We start from the raw sequence: 26,286 nt of genomic DNA on the forward strand, positions 1-26,286 counted from the left end.
ACTATTAAGGTCAAAGGACTCAGCAGAGAAGGGAGGGTTTGCTCCAGTGGCTTCTGTGGGGGAACCTGCCGGAAGGGAGGGAGCAGCACATGAGTGGGCGGTGGGGGACAGGAAAAGTCGTGGTTGATCCTGCTGTCCTGTTCAGGGTAATTCTAGAGTGTCCCTGTTAGTGTGTGGTGACCCAACCAGCTCCCCCGTCTCTCTAGGGCTGTGCAATGGGTGAGGCTGTGCCCAAGACAGAGTGCGTGTGGGTTCTGCGGGGGAGTAAAGGTGGAGATCCCGCAGACCTGCCTCATGGAGGCAGGTCCCAGATGTGAAGAAAGCAGGAGGAAGGGGGGGGCGGAACTGAGTCATCAACACTTATACTGATTCAGTTATATATATGTATTAAAATGTTTTATTTACTTATTTTTAGAGAGAAGGGAAGTGGGGGAGAAAGAGAGGAAGAGAAGCATCAATGTGAGAGAGAAACATCTGATCGGTTGCCCCTTGCACCCACCCCAACCAGGGACCCAGCCGCAAACCAGATACGTGCCCTGATTGGAACGAACTGGCAACCCTTTGATTTGTGGGACGACACCCAACCAACTGAAGCACACCAGTCAGGGCTTATTAAGTCATGTTTTTAAAGTGTCCTTTTATTGACTGAAACAGCCAGCTGGAAATAGTTGCAGAATATTTTTATGCACATATGTTCTTCTCTATGATGTTTATGTATCCCCACAGTAAATAGCATAATGCCTTAAAATTGCTGGTGCTTGATACCTACCTTCCCACCCTCCCTGGGCACTCTGCTTGGGGGTGGGGCAACCCACAAGAGGGTAAGATAGGAAGCCGCTCTAGCCCAAATCCTTTCGTGGACTGAGATTTCAGATCACAGTGGACTCTTGACAACGTGGAAGTTAGGGGCTCTGAACACCTGCACAGTCGAAAAGCCACTTATATCTGCAGTCTACCCTCTGCATATGTGGGTTCCCAACAAAGGAGCTGACCCTGAAACAACACGGGTCCGTTGATACAGATCTGCATGTAAGTTGGCCGGAGCAGTTCAAACCCATGGTGTTCAAGGGTCAGCTGTATTTCTCCACCTAGCTCAAGCCGGGACCACTGTCTCCCAGACACTGGCTGGCGGGTTTGCAAGGCAGAGTTGGATCCCATCTTGTCCATCCGTCTATGCCTTTCTCCTTGGAGACGCGGCCTTGTCACTCACTCCCAGGGCACTCTGAGAATGTTGAGGAGGTGCGGGCCCACTGTGTAGTTTGGGACGGGAAACACAGTCTCTTATGTATTTGTCATGATGACTCTGTATTTATTCATATTTCTTGAGAAGAAGTGAGCTATTTTCAGCCATTTTAGAGCGGTTTATCCCTCCCACAAGAACCTTATGAGATAACAGGTCAGGGAAGGGGGGTCAGCAGAAACTTGTTTGCACAGTCCCCCAATCCTTCCTTTGGCTCAGTCTGTGGCTGTCCTGTCCTGGGTAACTGCCCTCGGGGCACTGCTGCCACTTTCTACCACACACGCCAGCACTGGTGGGCAAGTCAGGCTAATGTGACTTGTCGTAAACTCTGGACTCTGGTGTCGGAGTCTGTTTTTCTAGATGGACAGACCACGACGGGAGAGGGACCTAAAGTCTCAGCCTCAACAGCAACCTTTCATTCCTTCCAACCACCCCTCCCATAGCAGCTGCCTTTCCAGTGTCCCGGACCCGCGCCCCACGGCACCACTGACCCCTCCACGGCTGGGGGCAGAGCTCTGTCGGCGGCCTCTTCCATCAGTGTGGACAGTGCCGATTCCTGTCTTTCCTCAGCGTTGACCTTACACTTTTCTTCTTCCACCATCCACTCTTCTACCATCCAGTTTGACACCCTGGCTGTTCCCTCCTGGCCTCACTTGTTTGTCGTCCTTTCAAGAGTCAGACAAGTGTCAAGAGACAATATGACACAGTGGGAAAAATATGGGCTGTGGGGTCCGTCTGTCTGAGTTTGCATCTAGCTTCACATTCACCATCTTGTTACTCTCTAAGCCTCTGGTTATAATCCCTAACCTCTCTAAGCCTCACCTTACCAGTCCTAAACCATGAGCTGTGATGGTACTTACTTCACAGGGTTGTTGAGAGGGTGAAATGAATTAACACATGTAAAAAGCTTAGGACAGTGCCTGGCAACTGTAAGCCCACTCAGGGCATGCTAACTTCTCGTCTCCTCTTAAAATGAGCTGAGGAGACTGGAACGCGGTACTCCAGATGTGGTCTATTCAGGGTGACTTGTGGCCCTCTACTTGACAGTCTACTTCTGTTATGTCAGACTGTCTGCAAATCACTGGTGTTTAAACTGAGCTCATTGTACTGAAGTCCTCAGGTCACTTTCCCATGGACAGCCGGTAGGTTTGGATTTCCCGTCTTTACACAAAAGGTGTGATCTGCTTCAGAGGGAAGGTCAGTGTTAAGGGGGCCCAGAGCATGCCTTCTCATTGGTTCCACACATACCTGAATCCTCATGGAAGCAGTCTGGCCCTTTTTATAATGCTGCTCTGTGACCGGTGTTCTATTTGGAAAATCCCTTGACCTGCAGTGGCCTGAAATAAAATTCCCTGCTCATGGGTTTTTCCTTCTTCGGTGGGTCTTTCACTTTTCTCTGCACTTGTTTATCAAGTAAGCTGGGCAAGTACTGTTGTGACCTTCCTAACTTCCAGCTCCACTGGTGAACCTTTGAGACTCTACATCCTTGCTTTTCGTGGGCCAACAGCATCTACACCACCAAGGAGCTTGTTAGAAACGCAGAATCTCAGGGCTTACCCCCAACCACCAAATCAGAATCTGTGTTTGAACGAGGCTCCCCCAGGACACTCACATGCGCGTCACAATGTGAGAAGTGCCACTCTACATTGTTCACCTTGGGGTAGGAATGAGGTTGCGGGGGAGGAATCCCATCTTCCCAGATCCTGAAATCAGTCCCACCGAGCAGGCTCCTGGGACAGACATAACACTATTTCCAGGTTAGCTGATCACAAACTCCCCACACTCCCCATGTGCTTCTTGGAATGCCAATAGAAAGGTTTTTATAAAACATTCATACATCTAAAAAAATCTAGATTGTGTTTTTCCTATTTTATTAGTAACAGGCTTTTGAGCATATCTCAAACTTTGGCATATATGTACAATTGGAATCTTTTAAATGTTAGATGTAGGGTTTTACGTTTAGGACGTATTTCGTCTTGTTAACGTTAGGCTGTCATTTCAGAATTCAGTCCTGTGTGTATGTGCCAGCCATCCCTCCCAGCTCTGGCTTTGTCAGCAGCAAATCTGGTGGCCTTGTCTTCTGAGTTCTTATGCAAATCATGGATGAAGACGCGGACACAGCAGGATAGAGAACAGACCCCTGCAGGGCACCACCAGAGGCTCATTCATTGGTTCAGCCAGCCCTGTAATCAGACGGGCTGGTGGGAGCTTGGCTCTGCTGCCTGCTGCCTTTGTCACCTTTGGCAAGGTATCACTGCCCTGCCAGACTCCTGTTTCCTCCTCTGTAACTGAGGGCGTTGGAGTAGTCATTGGCATCCCCTGGGGGGCATTAAGGAAATGCATGTGTCTGGACAACCCCCCGCCCCCCCCCCCCCACCTCAACCCCCACCTCTGTCATGCAGAGATCTTGATTCAGTTGGTCTGTAGCGGTGGTCCCAGGCCTTAGTATTTTTAAGAAACTGTCTGGGTAATTCTAGTATGAAGCCAGGATTGAGAACCACTGGATTAGATGATCTCTAAAAGTGATGATCTGCCTCTCTGATCTCAGCGGCTCCCCTGCTCCCCGGAGTCCCAGCAGACATCTTCTGGGGCCGCAGGTTCCACAGTCTGACCTCTGCGGGCCGTGGTCTGCGGTCGGAGGGAGGGCCTGGCTGACTGATGTAGCACAGTGGTGTGCACTGGGCGGGCCATGCAGGACCACAGGGCACCCTTGTGGATGCCTCCTGTCAGCTGCTTGCTCTCCTACGCTTTTCCTCAGGACAGAATAATGGTCTCGGATTCTGTGACACTGGCTCCTTTCTGTGTTTCTGAGCTTGCTGCCTAACAAAAACAGCCCAAGGCCAGTGTAAGCCAGTTTCAGCGTCGTAGGTCAGCAGAGATGGCTCCCTGCCTGGTTCCTCTCTGCCCTCTGTTTCTTTCCCCCGGAACTCAGGAGGCAACAGCACCTCTGGGCCTTGTCTTTCTCTTCATCAACTCCCACTGGCTGAGGGCTGCTTCAGGCTGGCTGCGGCAGCTCCAGGAACCTTGGGGGCCAGCCCGTGAGTGTGTACGGAGCCCTCTGGCTTGGCACTGGGGGTCAAAGCACCTGTATGCCCTGCTGGCTCATTTGGGGCATGATTGGCTTCTGGCTGAGGATGGATGTTGCTTTGAGCATCCCTTTCTGCTTCTGGAGTAGGAGTGTACCCAAGGTCTGCATTATCTCGTCCTGCACCCCCAACCCCTCCCCGTTGCTGCTGGGTGCTGGGAGTGTCTCTGCAGTGGGCTTGTTAATTGGCGCTTTAGCTGGCTGATTGACTCTAATGCAGGCGAACATTTAGTTACCCGGCAGCCGCCTCTCAGACAGCCGTTAATTGCAGGCACGAGAGACAATAATTATGGGATAATGGGTGGCTTTTGTGTGAGTCCTTCTCCTTGCACTGTGTCAGCAAACACCAAGGGTTTGTTTCCTAACATTCAGCTACTCTCCTGAGGAGATGCCCTAGCCCCCTTCTGCTCACTCATCCCTGTCATCCAGCCCAACCCATCCCCACCCCCAACCTGGGTTTTGCCCGCATCCCCTGGGCCACGGAGAGTACGTTCCCGTCTCCCAAAAATATTATCTCCTAATCTGCAGGCAGACGTGACCCCTTTTTTAATATTTGCGAGTTCGAATTTGTGCCTTATTAAAAAGTGGTACTTAACCAACTTTGCTTAAAAAACGGGTCAGTAAATACTGTACTCTGTGCCTTATTCCCTGGGCCCTTCTTTGTTAATATTTTTATGTAGTTGTAATTAGTGTGTAGCTGTTGTTCTGTGCCATGCATTTTTTTTGTTTAACGTTATTTTATATAAACACTTCCAGGTATGACAATGGCCCATAAATTTGTCATTTTAATAGCTGTAAATAACTCTGTCATGTTACTCCATTACTGTATCGCTTTTCTATTATGACTGGGAATTTGGGTTGTTTCCAGTTCGTTGCTATTATGAATAGCTCTGCTATAAACATCTTTATATGTTACTGATTTTCTCCCAGCTATTTCCCAGGGGGTGAGTTGAATGACAAGTTGTACTGATCTGGCGTCATGTTGGAAAGAGTTGAGGGGAGTGGGGGGCTGGAGGCTACTGGGAGAATTTAACTGATTCTCTCTGTCCCTCCCAATATACAATTTCTTCTCTTTGCACCTCTTTTCCTGTCCATTTCTGTAATAGTACCTGCTCCAACTTCCCTAGAAACACCCCAAGTTAGTGACGTGGAGTCTCGGCACTCTGGTTACCTATTGTTGCATGCAGATCACCCCAAGATGTAGAGACTTAGAAAGAAAAATGTGTTGTTGCCTGGCTGTTGTGGCTCAGTGGATTGAGTGCTGGCCTGCCAACTGAGAGGTCGGCAGTTCGATTCCCTGTCAGGGCACATGCCTGTGTTGCAGGCCAGGTCCCTAGTTGGGGGTATCACATTGATGTTTCTCCCGTTCTCTCTCTCCCTCCCTTCTTCTCTCTCTAAAAGTAAATAAAATTTGCTGCTGTCTCTCAGGGTTCTCTGGGTTACCTGAGCTCAGCTGGGTGCTGGCTTGGCTGTCCTCTGCCCTTGCAGTTATCTGCAGGCTGGACTGGGCCAGATGGCCAAGGTGGGTCCTCACATGGCTGTCATCTGGAAGCCCAGCGGGGCTGTCAACTTGAGCACCTCCATGTGGCCTCTCCATATGACCTGACTGCCACTCAGTGTGGCAGTTTGTTCCTACAGCGGGTGTCTTGGGAGAATAGGCCAAGAGACCCAAGTGGAAACTTCAAGGTTTCTTATGTCCTAGCTACAGAAGTCATATGACATCACTTTTTTACATTCCATTGGTCAGATGGAATCATAGGCCCACCCAGATGCAAAGGAGATGGAAAATAGACTCCACCTCTCAATGGTAGAAGTTGCAAAGACTTTTGAAGACAAAAAGTCTGTATTTTTAAAAATTTAATTAATTTATATTTTGAGAGAGGGGGAGGGAGGGAGACAGAGAGGAAAGAAACATCAAGGTGTGGTTGCCTCTCACACTCCCCCTGTTGGGGACCTGGCCTGCAACCCAAGCATGTACCCTGACTGGGATTTGAACTAGCAACCTTTTGGTTCACAGGCCAGCACTCAATCCACCGAGCCACACCAGCCAGTGCAGAAAGTCTGTATTGATTTGTATCCTATGAATCCTATCAGCATCTCCTTAAGAGAAACCATATAAGAGACCCTGCCCCTCCATTTCCACTCCAAATCCTGCCCATTCCCACAGCTCAGAAGTCATGTGATCTCTTCTCAGAACTTTCCCTGATGGGCCCACAGGAGTCATCTTCTTCTTGCAACCTCCCTCCTTCACCTTCCTAAACTCCCAAGGCCCTGTATCTTTGCTCTTGTCTTACACAGCTCTTATCACACACCACAGCACCCAGTTATTTAATGGGTTTGGCTCACTATGCTGTCAGCTCCTGCTGGAAGGCAGGGATTCTGTCCTGTCCCTCTTGTTGATCTCTATGCCCTACCCTAAAGAAGTCGTGAAGTGCCTGGCATGTAAAAGGGCTTCCATCAGTCCCATTCCCTGCCCCCTTTTCAGACATTGGACATGCCACTGTCTGTTGAATGAATGAATGAATAAGTCATCTCAATGAGTGAGGGGCAGAGAAGAGGACTGACATTTACTGGACATTTAGTGTGTGCACTTACCAGCACTAGCTAGGAGCTTTATATAAATTATCTTACTTAATTTTCACGATAACCTGGGAAGTACTTAGTTGTATCTCTGTTTTACGGATGTTGAAGCTGAGGTTCAGAGATGTTAAGTACTGTGTTCAGGGTGATATCGTTGGGTCACCTAGAAAGTTGTAGAGTCACGATTTAAACTTAGGTCTTTGGGAACTTAGGACGAAAGTTCCCTTCTGTACACTTAACCTCTTGGAACCTCAGTTTCTTCCTCTGTAAAATGGGGAGACAATACTTACCTCATAGGGTTGTTTGGATGAAGGGAAATAAGACATGCCAAACATCCAGTACTGGTGTAGAGTAAGCACTCACGTCATGTTGCCCGTGATGACATGACTTCTTGTTCTCCGGGGTTTGGCAAGCACTCTATGCCTTGGGATGGCTTTATGGCTGTTGACAGAAGTAGTTGACAGAACTGCTCTGTCGCTGTCCTTTAGTGTGTGCCTTGTTCACTGACATACACATAATTACTCTGGCACTGTGCTTCCGAATCCCTTGCCCCTCCCCCTGGGGCACATGGGCAGTCATTTCCCAGGTGCGACCTCCCACCTTCTTAGCAATCACAGTGCAGACAGCCAGGTCTCCCGTCACCCAGGCGCTTCCCCTGCAGCTGAGCCTCAGGAGTCTGCCCTCCCACAGTAATTGCTTTTGTCTGCTCTTTGAAAATTAATTCCAATAAGAGCTCATGCGTTCTCTTTCTTTTTCTCATCTTCACGTTCATGTGCCCCCTTTACCCCTTGGTTCTAACTCATTTTGGTCTCTCTCTGTCTCGTCACATATGAGGACCCCATTCAGGATGACTCTGCAGTGGTGACGCCTTGCTGGGTGAGTTATGATATGGACCAGAAAAGAGACTGCAGTATTGTGAAGGAGGGTCCTTGGTGGAGCTGGGGATGGTGATGATTTATGTCTTTCCTTCCCTGATGTCCTTCCCCCTTATTGCTCTGGCTCTGGCCGCATCATTTTCTGGCTCGAGACACTGCCCAGGAAGGGAGGAGCAAGCTAGTCTAGGCGTCCACTAGTCTGGTCTGGTCTCTGTCCCTTCATTCCAAGCTCAGTTCCATCTCCCACTCCCCTGCCTGGCCACTGATAAATAGCATCGAGTTGCCAGAGTCACAGAAGGCAGAGGAGGTTGGACATTTTTTTTCTTAACTCTTCTCACACCCTCCCCTCCAAAGGTCCAAACAGAAAAGTCTAGGAATCCAGATAGACCAGAGTTTCTTAGAACTCTTTTCGCCAGGCCTTTAGGCCCTTCTTTTCCTCCAGGGAGGGTTGTTGGCAAAGTGCAGGGCTCCCGTGAGGCCAGACGAAAGCCACCCCAGCACATGCAGGGGGCTCCCCACAGGCAGCTACTGGCTTTTGTGATTCTGTTCCTGGGTGCCTGGATTTTGACAGATCTTCAAGTGCGGAAAAGCATTTCCGGTATCCATGTGGATTTGCAAATACAGGAGTGGGCTGAAGTTGGTTTACAGTTGTGAGTATGTGAGACAGAGCTAATCAAACTATGGTGATAGTCATAACCTGCATGCCTTTTTCCATGCGAACAACTAACTGTAAACCTCCTTTTGCCCACCCCCGCATATGTCCATCGTGTTGACAAGCTTGTGGTGGAGTGATGGAGGGAGGAGGAGGGCAGAATAGCATACAAGCTGACCGGTGCACGATTGGGAATAATACCTCCTTCCCCCTCCCCTCCCCCCGCAGCTTCCATGGCGTCTGGCCTGATGGCCACAGCCAGAAGTGACCACTCCTTTTACTGAATTCCAGTGACTTATCACATTTACAGGATATTCACGCTTTTAGTTGTAGGGTGGTAGTAGAAGATTGTATTGGACACACAAATTGGGGCTAGATTATATAAGGTCTTGCATTCTGAACTAAGGAATTTAGCCTCTGTGCTGCAGGCAGCGAGATGCCCTGAGGGTTTGTGAGCCAGGGCAGGACCGAACTGTCATTTGCAGAGAACAGGGAGAACACACTCAGAGGTGCTCTTTCACCTCCAGGGCAATGGGACTGGGGTTGCTGTCTCACGTTTAATCTATGCTCTAAAGTCCACATCACAGACAGAGAAGATTTTCTGGTAACGGGGGCTTCTGGTGACATAACGAGAGCTATTTTGGGGGCTCAAGGGGTGCAGTTGGGAAACCAAGTCTTAGGATAAAGTTAAGTGGGTGACTGGAGGCAGGAGATTTAGTCTCAGAGCATAGGGTATTAGATCTAAGGGGTGCAACACCCCGTAAAAAGCCTCTCTTGCCTCTAGAAGGGTTCACATTGGGCCACTCCCACATGCAGGGGCTTTTGCTCTGGAACACCTTAGAGGCACCTCTTATAGGTGACCTGGCAGAATTATTTGCTGGCTCCAAGTAGTGGAGGCAAGGTGACAGAGGACTGTGGTAGAACAGTGGCTGTGGGGGGAGGGGGTGGAAGGAGGGTACAGATACCCCCATGTCACATAGGCACCTTCATTTCCAGTGCTTGGCTCAGAACAGCTGGCCCTTCCCTGTTCCCCCTGGGGACGCAGCCCTGGCTGCCCAGACAGAACAGGGGGAGGAAAGGACAGACTCCTTGTCTGTCAGCCATCTCCCAAGGTCACTTTTGTTTCTACACGGCTGTCCCTACAGCTGCAGGCTGCCCGCTGCTGCCTGGGTGTCTCCTTGCCTTCATCCTGCTGCTCCGGCAGAGGGCAGAGGAGGGTGGAGCTGCCTGCTGCAGCTTCGAAGATGCACGTGAGACAGAGGTCCTCCTTCAGACTGCTCTCTAATCCTGGAAAACAGCCTCTGCCACCCCTCACCCAAGAGAGGCCCTGCTACAACCTTTCACCGGTGGGGGAGGGAGGGAGGAACTAGGGCCGAGGGGCCCAGGCGGGATGTCTGTACCCTGATGTCTGTAATGCTGGGCTGGGGCCAAGCTAAACACCTCCCCACCAACTGTCCCATCCATCCTGCTTTTCTGGCCTGGCTGGGGATGGGGGCTGGAGGGGGTGGTTGTCTGCAGGTTAACCCTTGGGAGGCCAATGGGAAGGAGAAAGTCCGGTGGGAAAGTATCTGTCCGTTTCCTAGACAGGCGGTCTTGTCAAGCCCAGAATGGCCGGCCCAGAGCCTTCCTCCTGTGGTCATCTTATTAGAGAAGTTGTTTGGATGGTCAGGGTCTTCGAGTCACAAAAATTTAAGATTTCACTGAACAGGCTGAAAGAGGGCTTTGCTTCTACTTCACCTTGTTGCCGGCTCTACCTGCCCCACCCCCCTCCCACCCCAAGATGGGGGTTGTGTTAGCTGTGGCCTTTGTCTTGTTGTCCTGTGCAGAGGTTTGCCTCAGGGGAGCTTCTCAGGGCATCTGGGCTAAGGCACGTCTAGTCCACCCTGCAGGCTTCACTCCAGCCCAGGCCTGTCCCCAGGGAAGGTTCTGGAGATGGGGATTCTCTTCCTTCCCCATCCCTGCCACAGTCAGCATCATATTACTCTTTGCCTTTTGTGTTCAAGGCCTGGGGTTAAATGGCCCAAGGCCGGACCTCCTCAGAGGGACCTTATGATTTTAAATAAGCTGATCAAGATGTCCTTGTCTAGCAGGAGCAGGATGAGGATACTTGAAGCAGGATACTTCTTGGTTTTTTAAGGGAACCTATTGCTAGTAAAACCCTGGGCTCACTGTAGAACAGCCTGCCTTTAACCCCTGAGGCCCCTGAATTCGCTTGGTCTGTAAATGCGTCTCTGACTCCTGGTCGAGGTGGCTTAGGCAGGGTGCACCCCACTGGGCGCTGGAGAGCAGCACCAAGGAGGTTCCTTCCAGAGAGTGGGACAGGCCGGAGCATTCATGTTCACCGCCCCCGCTGAGCGCCAAAGCCTGGGCCGCACCTGGGTGTGAGCTGCTTCCCTGAGATGCTTAACTTCGGATGGAGAGTCCCCCTCACAACGCCAGCTGTTAATTGGCTGAGGACCAGGGATCAGACATGAGTCTTCCCTCCTGTGGATTTGTGAAGCTACAGTGAAAATAGCGTGTATACGCAGTTATGCAAATGTCAGAGATTGTTGTGAATATTATTATTCTGAGGGGAGGCCTTATCGTCCTAGGTTTCAGCCCTAATTCCTTGTGAAGTTCCTGAAGCCACAGCCTCCTCCCAGGGTAGGGGGGTGAGGAGAAGGAGCCACTGGGTGTGACTTGCCTGCCCCTCGTAGCCACCTGCTTTGGGCCAAGCCCTGGAGAGACCCCATCAACCCACACAGACAAATCCTAGGGCCAGAGCATGCCTTCCTGCCCATCCCTCTGTCCTCTTCTTCTTTGCTCTTTCTTGAAGCATTTTTCACAAATTTGCTTGTCATCCTTGCGCAGGGGCCATGCAAATCTCCTCCGTATCGTTCCAATTTTAGTATATGTGCCACCGAAGCGAGCCTTCTTGAAGCATCTTTCATCCCGCCCCCCATCATGAACCATGGAGCCTGGGGGCCTTGCTGTTCTCTGGCGCACCTTGTCCTCTGCCTTCTCCTCGTTCAGATGGCCTTGCAAAGCCTGACAGAAGCCTGCCTCCCCCTTCCTAGGTGTGGCACTCTCATTTATGGTAACGATACCTCGCATTTATAGGGCGTCGCTTCTTCTGTGAACCCCGAGCATTTTTCCTTCTGTGCTCGCTCCCACAGTTCTGGAAGTGCAGGTTGAGGGGGACAGGATCCCGGCAACTTTATAACAGAGGCTGCGAGGTGGTTGGTGGCTTGCCTTAGGTCGCACAGCAAGTGGCAGAGCCAGGATTTGAGTTTCAGAGTTGGAACGGCCCAGGGATCAGTCACGAGGTTCCTCAACTGTCAGCAAGGCACTTGTTGGCCCACTTGCTGGCTCCATGCATAGGGGGCAGCGCTGATGCCTGCCTGCCCCAGGTTTGGCGTGGGTTGGCTCTGAGGTAACCTTGGACTGGCCCTGTGGTCCCTGAAGGTCAGTGAGTATTGGGAGGTGGGAGGCTGTCACCTTGTGGCCACCCAGCATGTTCATGAATATGGAACAGGCACCTGGTATGAATACTAAGTTAACCTTGTGTCCCCTTCAACACTGTGCCCCAAAAGGGCGGGCTCTGGGCAGGCTCCTGCTGGCTCCCTTGATTGGCCACTTGGTCTGAGGTGGAACCTCCTTTCCAGCACTCAGCCCTTCAGGAGGCAGGTGGATGGTCTGCTGGTTTCTCTTCCAGGAGCAGGCTGCTAGGAGGTAGGAAAGGGACCAGCTGGGCCAGGAGGCGTGCCTGTGAGCTGGTGCCTGATACCCCTCCTGGGCCTGCAAGGGCAGGAAACTCCTTCTGAGCAACTGTGCTGGGTAGGGCTGAGGGACCCTGGAGGCATGGGCTGTGGAGAAGGGTGAGCAGTCACTCGGGTTACGTGTTCCTGGGGGCCTCTAACTCTCCCCTCCTGCTCCATCTATCTCTCCTCACATCTTACTGTTGCTTTCTTTCTCCCTTGCTCTCTCTTCTCCTCTCTTTCCTTTACTCAGTTATATCCTTAGCTCTGGAATGTGCCAGGCCGAGCGCTCTCCCCGTCTATTTCTCATTTCCCAGGGACTTCTCCAGATACGCTGTAGTCCTCACCTTTCCCTTCTGAACTCTCCATCCTGTTTTCCCTCAGTCTGCTCTCCTCTCCCTTGAGCTCTGTGGTCAGCAGCACCAGGAAGTGCTAAGGGAAGGACTGGCCTGGGAGGTGCCGGCTGTTTGCCTAAGGTGGGGTGGGCGACGCCTGGGCCCCTGGCTGGGCTAGGCTGGAGTGTGGGCTTGGGTGTTTAGTTCTTGTACGGCCTGTCCTTCTCCCAACTTCTTCCTTCTCCCCTCATCCCCTTTCCCACTCTGGCGCCTAATGGAGACAGAAAGGCAACAGGCCCTCCCTCCAGCTACTGCGGATGCTGCTTTGTGGTAATAGAGTTCTTTTCATCTCCTAGTGTAGTGAGAGGTGAAATTCAGCATAGGGCTGGAAAGCTCTGGGGAGGAAGGGCAGTGGGGGATTCTGAGTGCATCTCCACTACTGCCTTGTGCTGGGATCGAGACAGGGCTGCTTTTTCTGCTGTTGTGCTGGCTCTGCCTCTGTCAAAGTCCCCAAGGGGACATAGCTGTAGAAAGTGAGGTCTAACTTGTTGCAGGGGAGCTGTTGGAAAGGGGGAAGCAGCCTGGGGTCCTCCCCCATCGTGTTCTCAAGGCTCGGGAGCCCCAGAGGCCTGGGCAGCTCAGAGGAGCGTAGAGCACTCTGCTGTGTTGCCACAGTGCCGATTGTGGGGTCTCATTGTTATTTAACAAACTTTTCATCGTAGAAAATTACAGACATGCATAAAAGTAGAGGGAATAGTGTAATAATCACTGTGGACCCAAGCTTCAATAGTTTTTTTCTCTTCTTTAAGAAAAGATATTATTTATTTTTAGAGTGAAGGGAAGGGAGGGAGAGAAGCATCAATATGTAGTTGCCTCTCATGCACCCCCAACTGGGGACCTGGCCCGCAACCCAGGCAAGTGCCCTGAGTGGGGGTTGAACTGGTAACCCTTTGGTTTGCAGGTCAGCACTCAATCCACTGAGCCACACCAGCCAGGGCCCAAGCCTTAGTGGTTTTGAAGGCATCTCATGGTCAATCCTGTTTTAGGTATAATCCCAGCCTTTGCTACCTTCTCATCATTTTGAAGCAAATCCTAGACAATTTATCATTTCATCTCTAAATGTAGGAACGTAAAAAAATCATGATCTTACCTAAAAATATGAACAATTCCTTAATATAATCAAGTATTCAGTTAAATTTCATATTTCTCTGATTATTATTTGTTTTCCCCTAGTTTTCTTTTTAATTTGGATTAAAAAAATCTACATATTGTGACTACTTGTTACAGTTTTTAAGTCACTCAGTCTATAGATACGCTTTTCTCCTTTTTTCTGTCTCGCAATGTTTTGCTGAAGAAATCAGGTCATTTGTCCTGTAGAGTCTCTAACATGCTGGATTTGCCCCATTGCACCCTCATTATGTCATTTAATTCATTCCACCATCTCTGTGCATGTGGTTAGATTGCAGCCCCAGTCAAGCTCCGGTTTCTTTCATGTATTTATCTGGGGGAGGGAAGCAAGAATCCCTGGGTGACGGTGCATGTATCTATCAGGAGACACACATGTCTGGCCGTCTCTTGCTTTGTGATGCTAGCAGCCTTGATGATGATTGCCTAGACTCATTCATTCATTATGCACTAATTGCCTATTAATGACTCTCCCTAATTGGATGTTACTTCTTTCACCCCACAGTAAGTAATCTCTTTCTTTGGAAAAAGGATTCCTTCTCTGGGAGGTGTTGCCGAGGAGGCTGAGACCGCATGGCTGCGGGGAGGCCCCCTCCCACCCGTCCTGCCCTCACTGTGGACTGGTGAGGCAGGCCTCCCATAAACGCCAGTCTGGGAGCCTCGGGAAAAGTCCTGTGCATCCCATTTAGTCAAATTCCAGTTATTTGTGTTCATGGAGAGAGTCAGAGCCCAAGACACCCCAAACAGCCTTTCAGGTTAGCTCTGAAACACAGCTCAGCTGCATTTAATTAAATTAATGCTCAGACACAAATCTTCCCTGACTATACCGCACCCATCCCTGGCTCTTGCTACTATCAGCTACCTAATAATCACTCTTCACATTTGTATGACAGTTTATAGTTTGCAGAGCATGTGCCCGCACTCATGAGAGGTTAAGAGGGAAGCCCTGCAATCAGCTTACTTGAATGCGGATTTTGATCCACCTCTTTGTCGTTGCTTGGCCCTGACAACTTAGCTAGTTTCCCTCTGCATCAGTGTCTCCACTGACCTGACATTAACTTAGATAATGTAAACAGTGCCTGGCACATAGTAGGTGCTCAGTAAGTGATAGCCATTATTATCTTGAATCATCTGCTCAATGCAGTATCTAACTGCAAGAACCCGCAGACATGACAGAAGGACACAGTAGTGGCGACAATTGAAATTTGACCGGATGTCGCAGATTAGAAGTGTGTGCTGCTTGTTCCTGAATCCAGCAATAAGGAAGTACAAGCATTTAATAGCAGTTTCCTTCCTTCTTACCCAGACAGGGTCATCTCAAAGTAGCCAGGACCCCAGACAAAATTTTAAGGCTGATGAGGCTGTGTCCAGAGAGGTCAGAGAACTTGCTCTCTGAAACACACAGAGAGTCAGAAGATGTGCCTATAATGGGAAAGGAGACCTGGCCACCCTGGCCGTCTGATACCTGTTCTGTCCTTTCCTTAGGAATGGGAGCAGTGGGGAGGGACTGGGAGGACGTGGGGTTTGGCTTAGACTTGCTCTTGTATTTTTCCCTTTTGGAGGCCTGGGCTGTCTCTTGCGCTTGAGGCGGCCCCCTGAGGCCTCCAGTGTAGAGAACCAGGTGATCAAGCCTCCTCCCTGGGAGTTTGTGGTCCCCTGGGGCCTGGCACAGCTGCCTGTCCATCTTCCCATGCAGATCAGAGACAGAAGTCTGCAGTTAGACAATTAAACAGAGCAACCTGCCTGGGCAGAGGGGGTGCCAATCAACCTCAGGGCTCTCAGCACGCTCTTTGGCCTAAGTGGGCCAGAGACTCCAGGTCAGGAAGGGCTCCTGAGGAGGGGCTTGGAGAGAGAGAGACTGGTCGGCTCCAAGCACATTTGCTCTGTATTAGCTCCTTATCACTGGCTGTTTCCTGTAACTCTCCACGTGCTGGGCAATACAGTTAAGACACCATTTGCGGCTTTCAGAGAGATACAGAAAGGAATGGAGCTGAGGATAAATAGGAAGCAAGGCCTCAGTTCCAGGAGGGAAGGAGAGGTCGGAAGGCTAGGCAAACAGAAGCACTAGAACTGCTTTTTTAGGCATCAGAAAAAAGATACTGGTACCTAAGGAACAAAATGAAATGTTATATTTCTGTTTCACTGGGCTCCTGCCTGTTAACATCCTTGAGCTACTTCTTTTTCTGGGAGTTCAGCTTGTGATTTGAGCATGCAAGCTGAGAGCAGTGGACTTTCCATCCCAGGCAGATGAGAAAGGGGGAGGGGAGAGGCAAACACCCAAGTAGCTTCTTTGTCCATAATTTCATACTATAGAGGCTGCTGTTCAGAGTGGGCTTCTGCCTAGACTGTTCCCAGCCAAGGCACAGGGCCCCAGGGTTTGGCCGATAAGGAGAGTTCGAAGGCGCACAGCAGTAATCTACTGGAATCATGTAGCCAGAATGGGGATGATGGGGACAGTAGATGCTAGGGTAAGGTCGGATTAAACTCCTCCCTGAGTCCCTGTGCCTAGGTCTGTGCTGGCACACAGAAGCCTCTTATAAAATGTGAACTGAGCTCTGGCCGATATGGCTCAGTTGGTTAGAGCATCATTCCATAAACCAAAAGGTTGCAGGTTCCATTCCCGATCCGGGCACATGCCTAGGTGCAGGTTCAGTCCCCCGTCAAGGCACGTACAAAAGGCAACCAATCAATGTTTCTCTCCCCCATCTCCCCTCTCTCTAAAATTAATAAGCGTGTCCTTGGGTGAGAATTAAGAAAGAAAAGAAAAGAAATGTGAAATGAATGAATGAATGAATCAGTCAAGGAGAAGGAAAAGAAATTTGAGTACAGATCTCATTAGACCCTTTTCATTCTCTAGCTTGAACCTTAGGGGTTGGACTTAGGGCTCAGGCAGTAAAAGTTGCTTGTTAGAGGTGTGTTCCAAGTTGAAGTAAGTCTTGGTTATCCGTCCCACAGATCTCTGCTTTGTGAATTAACCAGGATTTTGGCTTCTTCTCTTTCCCTTTTGTTTCCCGACTCTTCAGGTGCTCACTGATGTGGGGACCGAGAGAGGGGCAGCCATACACAGACTCCTCAGGATGAGCATCGGGAAGGATCTGTAGATTTCAACTCTCACGTCCTCCCGTCCCGTCTAGGGTTCTGTGCCTGGGACTTAGTTGCCTCCGTTTTTTTCCTATTGTGTTTCACATAGTCGGCACTGATAACACGTTTGCTGAATTAAGAAATACTATAAGTTGGCAAAGGCGGAAGGGAGAAGCTTTCTCCATCCTGACTTCTTTGGCCCTGTTCCTTGACCCTGGCCCTAGAATAAGAGACCGCCTTTAAGGGACAGAGGAGCTGAGTATCCACTCATGCCCGCTGGTCTCCATGAACTCAGGGGCCCAGTTTGAGCCCGGGCTTTGTTTCAGCTGGCAGAAGGGGCATGGAACTGGAGCCTGCCCTTGGCCGTAGAGAAAGTCGGCTACAGCAGGACTGGACACGTCCAGTGCTCAGCAGCCTGCCCCACAAAGCAGCTTAGGAGAAAATGAAGTGGATTCAAGCCAGGGGAACTCAGCTCCCTGAGCTGGACTCATTCCGATGGGGCTGGGGCAGGTGAGGAAAGGGGCACTGCCCCTTTCTCTGTGCCATCGGTAAATTAATGGCAGCTCAGCTGTCCTTGGTGTTGGAAGCCTGGTAATGGCTGTTCTTGCTTCTCCCCCTGCCCATCCTTTGCCCCTTATGTGCCCCAGCCACTGAGTTCTTTGAAGAACTAAGTGATCTCTGGGATGGCCAGGAAGCAGAGTCCTGTTTGTGGCGCCCTCCTGGGTTCGCTCCTAGGCTACTCTAAGAAATCACCAAGAAAGACCTTTCTCAGGGCCCAGGGTCCCAAGAAACCTCAGTTAGTTTCTAACAGTATTTTGTCTTCCAGCTGGGAAGATAAACTTACCAAATATTCTGGAGGAACCACAGCCCAACGAGGCTGGGACACGGGCACGGTAACGCGTGCCAAGGGCTCCCCAGGACAGGCATGGGGACACTCGGCTTCCCATCCCCGGATACCTGAGCTCTCAATCCTTCTGCACTTAAGGATTTCATGTGGTGCCGATGGGTCCTTTGGCAAACTAGGGGCTTATTTCATGGGTGAGTCCTTTGGTGCAATGACCAATTTGTCCTGGTTGGCCTGGTACTTTCTCCATTTTAGCACCGGAAAGTCGTGCATTCTGGGACCCCCTCAGTGCTGGACAAACTGGAACAGTTGGCAGACCTATCCTTGGGGATTCTCCAGGTTTGCATTTGTCTGTGTTGCTTAAATCACAGGAACCTTTCTTCCTGCCATTCAGCTTGTACAGCTGACCCAGAGATTTGAACTCAGATATCACCTACCTAGGGTGCATGAGGCACTCTTCCCTATCTCAGGCACTCTAAGACAATCAAAACAGCCTGCAGTTAGAGCAGCTGAAGCATTACCTGGAGATGGCTCCTGCCCGTCTAGAGCCAGGAGCTCTGATCAGATCTCACATTTCTGCATCTCCTCTTCTCTAAATAACTCCAGGTGTGGTCTGGTCTCTGGTCTGCTTTACCCTAACACAGTTCCTATCTCAAGGGATAAAGATGCATACAGACAACATGATACCCTTTCAATAAATGGGGAAGCTGAAGTCTGTGGAAGGTTTAATGAGCTACTGACCCAAAGTCATCTAGAAGCACTAAGATCAGAATCAACTTCAAATTCAGCACCTTTAGGCACAAAAACTTTAGCTTTGGTCATTTCTGGGATAGGCTCTCCTGTTCTAAATCCCTTCTTCTGAATCTTATTCCTCCCAGTTAGGATTTTTTTAAGAGAAACCTGATGTCGGAGAAGATTATTTATGTGTTCTTTTTCTTCGGTCTCCATTCCTGTCATGTTGGTGCTGAGATTTTCCTTTCTTGACTGGGGCCAAAAAATTGCCAGAGCTGGAATTGCCGAACCCCATCCTTTCCATCCCGTCCCGTCCCGTCCCATCCCATCCCGGAGTTATTCACCAAGGACCCTCTGCATCCTGTTTGCAAACATCCCAGTGACAAACATGACTCTGCCCTCCTCACCCCTGTCCTCCTCTTCTACTTGGTTAAGGTGCCAGAAATTCCCTCCCATCCTGTATAATCCATAGCCCTGGCTTAAAAAAAAAAAAAAAAGATTTTATTTGTTTTTAGAGAGAGGGGAAGGGAAGGAGAAAGAGAGAGAGAGAAACATCAATGTGTGGTTGCCTCTCACACGCCCCACACCGGGGACATGACCCACAACCCAGGCATGTGCCCTGACTGGGAATTGAACCAGTGACCCTTTAGTTTGCAGGCTGGCAATCAATCCACTGAGCCACACCAGCCAGGGCCATAACCCTGGTTTTTACCAGACCTGTTAACAATCAAGTCAGAGAGCAGAGCTGCTCTTTTGGGGACAGGCCCTTGAGAGCAGCAGGACTCTGGGATGTGGACAGTTCAGAGGACTCGGGAAGTTCTTGTGCAGCCAAAACACAGCCCTCTCCACCCCCAAACTGGATTTGTATTACGCCACATTACAGCGGGAGGTGACTCAGGCAGGCTCGTGCAGAACCTCATGGCCCAGGGCAGAAGTGTGACTTCAGTCCTCACTCAGCACTCACCAGAACACTCATTCAGTGCGCTTGTAATGAGAACTGAGCGACAGCGTGGATGGCGGAAATATACGACCTGTCCTTGGCCAACGTGGTCAAGAGCACAGCGCTAGGGTCAGTCTTCCAGGTACCACTTTGGGTGTTTAACCTCATTTTGTCTCATCTGTAAAAGGGAGGTGATAACAGCTACTGTGAAAGTTGTGACGATGTCATCAAGATGAAATGAATTGCATTTAAAATCATGCCTGACACAAAGTGTGCTGTCATTATTAGCTGGCTCATACCCTCTGCCATGTGCCTCTCTAGTAAGTTGTTCATTCATGTGACAAATATGTACTGAGTGTCCATTATATGCCAGGAAAACAAGGACAGACTTGTTCAGACTTTCTAGTTTCACAGCATCTTGTAACACCCTCTATTTTCACTTTGGTCTTCTTTCTTCCCCAACGTTAATCAGCAGTGATGGAGGTTGAGAAACAGATCACTACGCGGTGCCGTTGAGCTCTCTCAGAGCCTAGTCTGCATGGTGTGGGGCATGATTCGGTGCAAAGGCCACCCGCCTGACTTCTACGGGTGACCTACCTGATAACCAGCTGGGGTCACTTCATCTTTCTGGGCCTCAGTGATTCTGTCTTTCAAGTGGAATAATAAGACCTTCTCTTCTACCGTATAGGGGTGTTGTATGGATAAAAGGAGATAATGGATGTAAAAACACCTTGCAAAAGTAAAAGTCCTTTGTAAATGTCAGGTCTGAGTGCAGAGGTGGGCCTCCCCAGGACAGGGCCTGAAGGCAATACCGTGAGCGTAAGGCCCTTGAGGGCACTGAACGCCCAGTGCCTAGCACAGTGCTTAGCACACAGCAGACACGCAGTAAGTGCCTGCCTGGCATGTGGTTGTAGATCCTTAGTGAATGTGTGTCAAATGAACGAATATAAAAAATGGCTCCAACCACTGTAAATGCGGGGAGGGTATTAAGTTCTGAGGAAATGCAAAACAAAGGCAAGATCAAGGCTGGGCATAATCTATTGGGGACACTTCCTGGGAGAGGTGAGATTTGGGAGAACACTGGAACTTGCACTGGTGAAACAACACCCCATGTGACAGGAAGGCCGTGCACAAAACCTCAGGGCCAGTTAGCTTGGTTTGAGTGTGTACATGTGCGCATGCGGGTGTATTGTGGGGGCAGGGGGAGGACGAGGGGACAGTTCACAGAAGAAAGGAGTGAAAGGAGTAAGGGATGTTGGGAAAGAACCCATGGAGCCCAGGAGGAGGTGTTGCATGGGAAGTAGTCACAGCTGGGTCTTGAGAGAAGAATGCAGGGACACGTGAGAAAGGTGGGGCTGTGGTTGGTGGGGGAGTAGTAACAGGCTGCCCATTATCTGCTGTCTCCCCATTACGGTCAGAATCCCACTGGTAGATAGCTCTGCATAATAGAGACATTGGTTGAGGCTGCAGGGGCCTGGGACTACCTGCCAAGCAGTCACTAATGACACTTTGAAGGTGGCAAAAGCTGGAAGGCAGCACTTCGGAGTGCAGTCCCACTGGCATCCCCAGGCAGGGTGGGGAGCCAGCCTGGCTCATTAGGCTTCTGGGAACTGCTGTTGCAATGGGAAAGGAAGGCAACAGAGAATTTCCAGAAGGCTGCCTGGGCCACTAGGATTAAAGTTCTACTGTTCAGAGCCTTGAGGTTAATAGATTATTATTTCCTTCTTTTATAAGAGAAGTCCAGCCCCGGCCAGGTGGCTCAGTTGGTTGGAGCATCACCCCGTGCACCAAATGTTTGAGGGTTTGATTCCCAGTCAAGGCACATACCTGGGTTGCTGGTTCAATCTCTGGTCAGGGTGTGAACAGGAAGCAACTTATCAATGTTTTCTTTCACAACGATATTTCTCTTTCTCCCCCTCCCCCTCTCCCTCTCAAAAAAAAAAAAACAAAACAACAACAAGAAGAAGAACAAGAAGGAGAACTCTAGACACACAGGTGCTCGTGTGCTCATGTATTTAAGTTCGGCAGCAAGAGACTATGGGCAGAGGGTGGTCAGACAGACCTGAGGTCCTATCTGAGCTCTGCCACCTGCTATGTGACCTCAAGCAAGTTTCCCAACCTCTCTGGACAACACTTTTCTCATCTATGAAGCTTTTGTCAGAGAGTTTATTTAAATATTAAGAAAAACACTGTGTCCGCAGTACTGACAACAGCACCTACATAGTGCATAGTAAGGTACTTAGGAAGAGGTCATGGTTTAGTATTTAGTTCCTTCTTCCCAATATCCTTGAGTCTCCTGCTTTGGAGAGGAGGCGAGGCCTGCAATGCAGAGCCCAGAGACAGCGCCCGGTGCCTGCCTGTCCTGACTCTGCAGCAGCTGGGCCCTCTGTGCCCGCACTGTCCTCAGCACTAGGGGCGGCACACCATAAGACCGCCTTTCTCTCCTTTGTGCCCTGGCGCCTACCAGTGCCTGGCACAGAGCAGACTGCTACTAAATGTTTGTTGAATGAAAGAGGAATTTGATGTGGTCTTTTCAAGTTCACAGTCTAGTAGGGCAGACAGACTATGCCCTTTGTCCATAATCCTTATGGACAAAGAATTATGAAAAATAAGAATGGATGTGCAGAGTGCTTTGGAAACAGAGAAAGAAAGCCTGCCTGGATGGAAGTCAGGAGCAGCTGTAGGAGCACAGTGGGTGGGCAGTGGAAGGAGTGCGGCTGCCGCAGAAGGAACAGCATGGGTGGGATGCACCAGGCAGCTTGGGAACTGGAGATGCATCGGTGTGGTCAGGGGCAGGAGCACGGGGAACCTGTCAGGGGTGTCAGGGGAGGAGGCTGGAAAGTGGGCTGTCTTGCGAAAAAGCCTTGGTAGCCTTACCCAGGAGAATGGATTTAATCCTTTAAGGGTTTCAGCAGGCATGGGGCACCGTTTCCTTCCTCTCCTCTCTTTGCCCCCATCCTTCAGGCCCTGTGCAGAAGGGCCACCTGAGGGTCAGAGGGACTGTGGCCTGCTTGAGGTCACAGGACATATTAGCTGTTGGATCGGAATGAGAGCTCAGTGCCCTTGGCTTTCACGAAGTCATGCTTTATGTAGTGGACTGGCCTGTCCATGTTGCCTGACTCCTTCTACTGTCCTCTGGGTGCTCTCAAGGGTCACCTCAGCAGCTGTGGCCTCTGGCTAACGTTCTCCACATTCTGTCTTGCAACAACAGCCTTGTCCATTCAGAGAGCCCAGTGCGACTGAGCCTGGACCACCCCCCCACCCCAGTCCCCCACCCTCCACTGCCCAGGTCTTTGGCACAAAGGAGAAGCCACAAGATCTTCTGGAATAGCTTCCCGCTTCACTTCCAGGTGCCTGGCTGCCTGGCATGGAGTGGGTTTGGCTTGAGGATTTGTTTTTCAAAAGAGATTGGGCAGAATTTGCACTGTGATGGCATTATTCTGGGTTTTTAAGAGGAGGCCAAGAATCTCTCTGCCTCCCATCCTACCCCCACCTGTTCTAGGGATCCGTTCCAGTTTGCCCCAAGGCCAGCATGCCTTACAGATGTGTGTATAGGAGGTCTTCACAAACGTGTGCAGAACAATGACTGAGTGTGACTGTGGCCCATATGGGGAGGGGGAGGGGGTCTTCCCAGATCATCTTCCCGGAGAGGAGGAGGAACTGTGGGGGCCTCTCAAGGGTTCAGTCTGAACAGGGCTGATCACAAAGTCTGTCTCCTCACCCCAGGAAAACCCCAAGGAAAAGCCTACTTGCAAAGTCCTTGTTTCCAGTTGTTTCCCAGAGTCAGGCAGGGGCCAAGCCTGCTCAGAAGCCCCTCCCTCTAGAAGTCACCCCTCCCTCCGCCTCACTGCACCTTCAGGGACACAGTGCTTGTGTTTGTGGTGAATCCAGATGGAGAAACTTGGCTCTTTCCTCAGGGTCCTGCTGGTGTCAGCCCCTCACCTCACCTCTGGGGTTGGGAGTCCAGTGGATGGGTGGCCAGTTGTGGGCGCCCATTCTCCTAAATCCATTCCCATCGTCTGGGACAGGAATGATCCTCCATTAACAGGAGGGTCGGGGGCAACGACACCAAGGCAGGAGTGGGAAGTGGGCAGAGCTCGGCCGAGGAGAAGAGGCACTGGCTCCATTCCCTTTCTGCAAGTGCGACAGGGGAGAAGGGAGGGTGATGGTGCAGCAGTGCCTGGAGTCCTGGAAACTTCCTGGCCTCCTTGGTCGCTGCAAGGTGCCCTTCATTTCTGTTCTGGACAGGCTGGGGTGGGGGCAGCCTGCTTCCACATGTCCCAGTTGGACTGAGACCAGTGGAGCGCCATGGTGCAAGTCCCTTGACTTGAGGTGACCCTTATCTCTGGATACCTGGTCACCGCCCTTCCCCCCTTCTCCTGCTTCCTGCTCACTCTTTCTCCATCTGTCATCCCTCCTCATCCCTCCCTCCCCTTCCATTTCTCCCTTCCCTCTTTCATCCTTTTTTATCCCTCCCACTTTCCCATCCTCTGCCCTTCCCACCCCTCCCCCCCAGTCATTTATTGAGAAATCACTACCTGCCAGACACCAGGAAAAGAGATAAGTAAGATGTGGTCACTGCCCTCAGGGCAGTCAGAGTCTGATGGGGAGACAGACAGGTGAAAAATCATCACGATATGGGACTGTGGTGCGGCTCAGAAGCCCCTGTGTGAGGGCTGCAGGGGGGCAAGGGGGAAGGTCACTTCATCGGGTGTGGAATGGGGGAGTTCTGGAGGGGCCTTGCTGGGACCCACTCACACTTACAGTCACAAAGCTTGTGACCGGGAGCAAGTCCCTTAACCTCTCTGGGTCTCAGTTTCCTTATTTGTTTTTAAAAACCTGTATTTGAGGCTTACAACAGAATGAAAATGTACAAACAAAGCCGTGGGCCTAGTATGAGGAAGTGTTGGCCAGTTCTCGCTGGAGAGAGCAGGAAACACGGATGCTGGGAATTTCGGAGGAAATGGTCTGTCTGTCCAGCTGGTGGCGTGGGGACGCGTGTTCCTCTCGCTGCTGTCGGGGACTTTCCATGGCAGGTGAAGGGCTGTGGAAGGGGACCCGACCGCAGCTGCACCTTCCGTCACGTTGTCCCCTCCTTCTCCTCATTAGAAGTGTCCTCTGGGTTAGACAAACCCCTGTCAGTTCCAGAGACAGACTGAATGCTTGGGGGGAAACTTTTTAAAATAAATTTTTTATTAAAGTGTAATTTGTGCACAATATTACACTAGTTGCAGGTGTAGGACACAGTGATTTAACATTTATATACCTTACAAATTACAGTGTAACCACACCCTACGTCTAGTAAGCCCTGTCTTCATGCAAAGCCATTGCGATAGTATTGATTATATGCCCTGTGCTGTGCACGACATCTCCTGAACTTGCTTATTTTATGCCTGGAAGTTTGTCCCTCTTATTCCCTTTCACTGTTCTACCCATCCCTCCACCACCCCCCTGCCCCCCGGCAACCATCAGCTTGTTCTCTGTTTCCATGAGTCTGCTTATAGTTTTGCTTTGTTTGTTCGTCAGTTTGTTATTTTTCTAGATCCCCCGTATAAGTGAATCATATCATTTTTTTCTGACTTACTTCACTTAGCATACTACCCTCTAGGTCTATCCAAGTTGTTGCTAATAACAAGATTTCATTATTTTTTTATTGCTGAGTAATATTCCATTGTATATATATATACATTTTAAAAATTCATTTCCACTTGTTGATTTGAGAGAGAGAGAGAGAGAAACTGATTTGTTGTTCCTCTTATTTATGCATGCACCGATTGATTCTTGCATGTGCCCTGACAGGGGATCAAACCTGCAACCTTGGGGTATTGGGACGATGCTCTGACCAACTGAGCTACCTGGCCAAGGCTTGTACCACATCTTGTTTTATTCATTTATTTATCAATGGACACTTAGTTGCTTCCATATTGTAAATAACACTGCAAAGAACATAGGGGTGCATATGTCTTTCTGAATTAGTACTTTTGTTTTCTTCAGATAAATGCCCAGAGACTTGCTGGGTTGTGTGGTAGTTACATTTTTCATTTTCTGAGGACTCTCTGTACTGTTTTCCACAGGGCTGCACCAGCTTACTGTCCCACCAATGGTGCGCGGTGTTCCCTTTCCTCCACATTCTCGCTGGCACTTGTTACTAGTATTGGGGACATTTATATCAGTGTCAAGGTGGTAAGGAGACAAGGGCCAACTGGGAGGGTCACGTGGTGCTGGGAATGCTGACACGGAGGCCACCTCACTTTCTTTTCGCCCATCAGTGTTCCTTCCCAGTGTTCATCTTGTACTGACTCGCAGAGTGGCCCCTGGCAAGTCATGAGCCTCTCGGGGCTGGAAACAAGAGACGCTGCCCCTCCTGGCCCCTCTTGGCCTTGGAGAAGATAGAATGAGGCACGACCAGACAGAACGTGGGTCTTCTACAGTACAGTAAAAGGTGCGGGGAATTTTATGTCTTCTAGTCAGGTTGGTACTGCTCAGCTAAATTGAGGACTTAACACATCATATGGTTATGAGCCCTGTTAACCAAGTTTATTACCTCCAACTATTGTTGCAGAACTTTCTGGACTCTATGATGGGACCCTGGAGGTGCTGCTTCCTGAATTCAAGCCATTAGAAAATTAAATTGCTTGGTTTTGAGGCCAGGGCAACCGAAGCTACCCCTCTTACAAACAGGGCCACCTCCTCAGTCTCAGAACCGTCTTAGGTCTGGCTTCCCTCTTTAGTGCAAGAAGGTGGCATCAAAGTGAAACAGACAGACAGGGTAGTACCGTGGTAAAAGGCCCAGACTTGGGAGGCAGAATGTGACTCCTGGCTCCACTACTTACTAGCTGGGAGGCAGCTTAACCTCCCTGTGTGTCGGTTTCCTCACTTGTAAAGTGGGAGCACGGTAACACCTCCCCACAGGGTTGAATGTGGGTTAAGTAGAAGTTAATTTGGAAAGCGCTTTGCACCGTGCTTTCAGATACTCAGACCCACTCTGCCCAGCCGCCTG

The 26,286-nt window shown here is 50.3% G+C and overlaps 1 protein-coding gene and 1 non-coding gene across 13 annotated transcripts in view; one reads left to right on the forward strand and one right to left on the reverse strand.

The window, feature by feature from the left end:
* PLEKHA6 (pleckstrin homology domain containing A6) overlaps positions 1–26,286 on the forward strand; it is a 132,697-nt gene that overhangs the window by 24,279 nt on the left and 82,132 nt on the right. Inside the window, exon 1 of one of the 12 annotated variants that reach the window (XM_045182367.2) lies at positions 12,077–12,143. The exons of the other annotated variants lie outside the window; for them this stretch is intronic. Coding sequence (XP_045038302.2) covers positions 12,103–12,143 — 41 coding nt within the window. The 5' untranslated portion in view covers positions 12,077–12,102. Of the gene's footprint in view, positions 1–12,076; positions 12,144–26,286 lie in introns of those variants that run through there. 12 annotated transcript variants of the gene reach the window in all.
* Positions 11,238–11,342, reverse strand: LOC112318431 (U6 spliceosomal RNA). The gene has a single exon (XR_002976214.1). It is a non-coding gene; the product is annotated as a U6 spliceosomal RNA (small nuclear RNA).

The sequence above is a fragment of the Desmodus rotundus genome, chromosome 12, assembly GCF_022682495.2.
Source record: "Desmodus rotundus isolate HL8 chromosome 12, HLdesRot8A.1, whole genome shotgun sequence".
In the NCBI taxonomy this organism is placed as follows: Eukaryota; Metazoa; Chordata; class Mammalia; order Chiroptera; family Phyllostomidae; genus Desmodus; species Desmodus rotundus.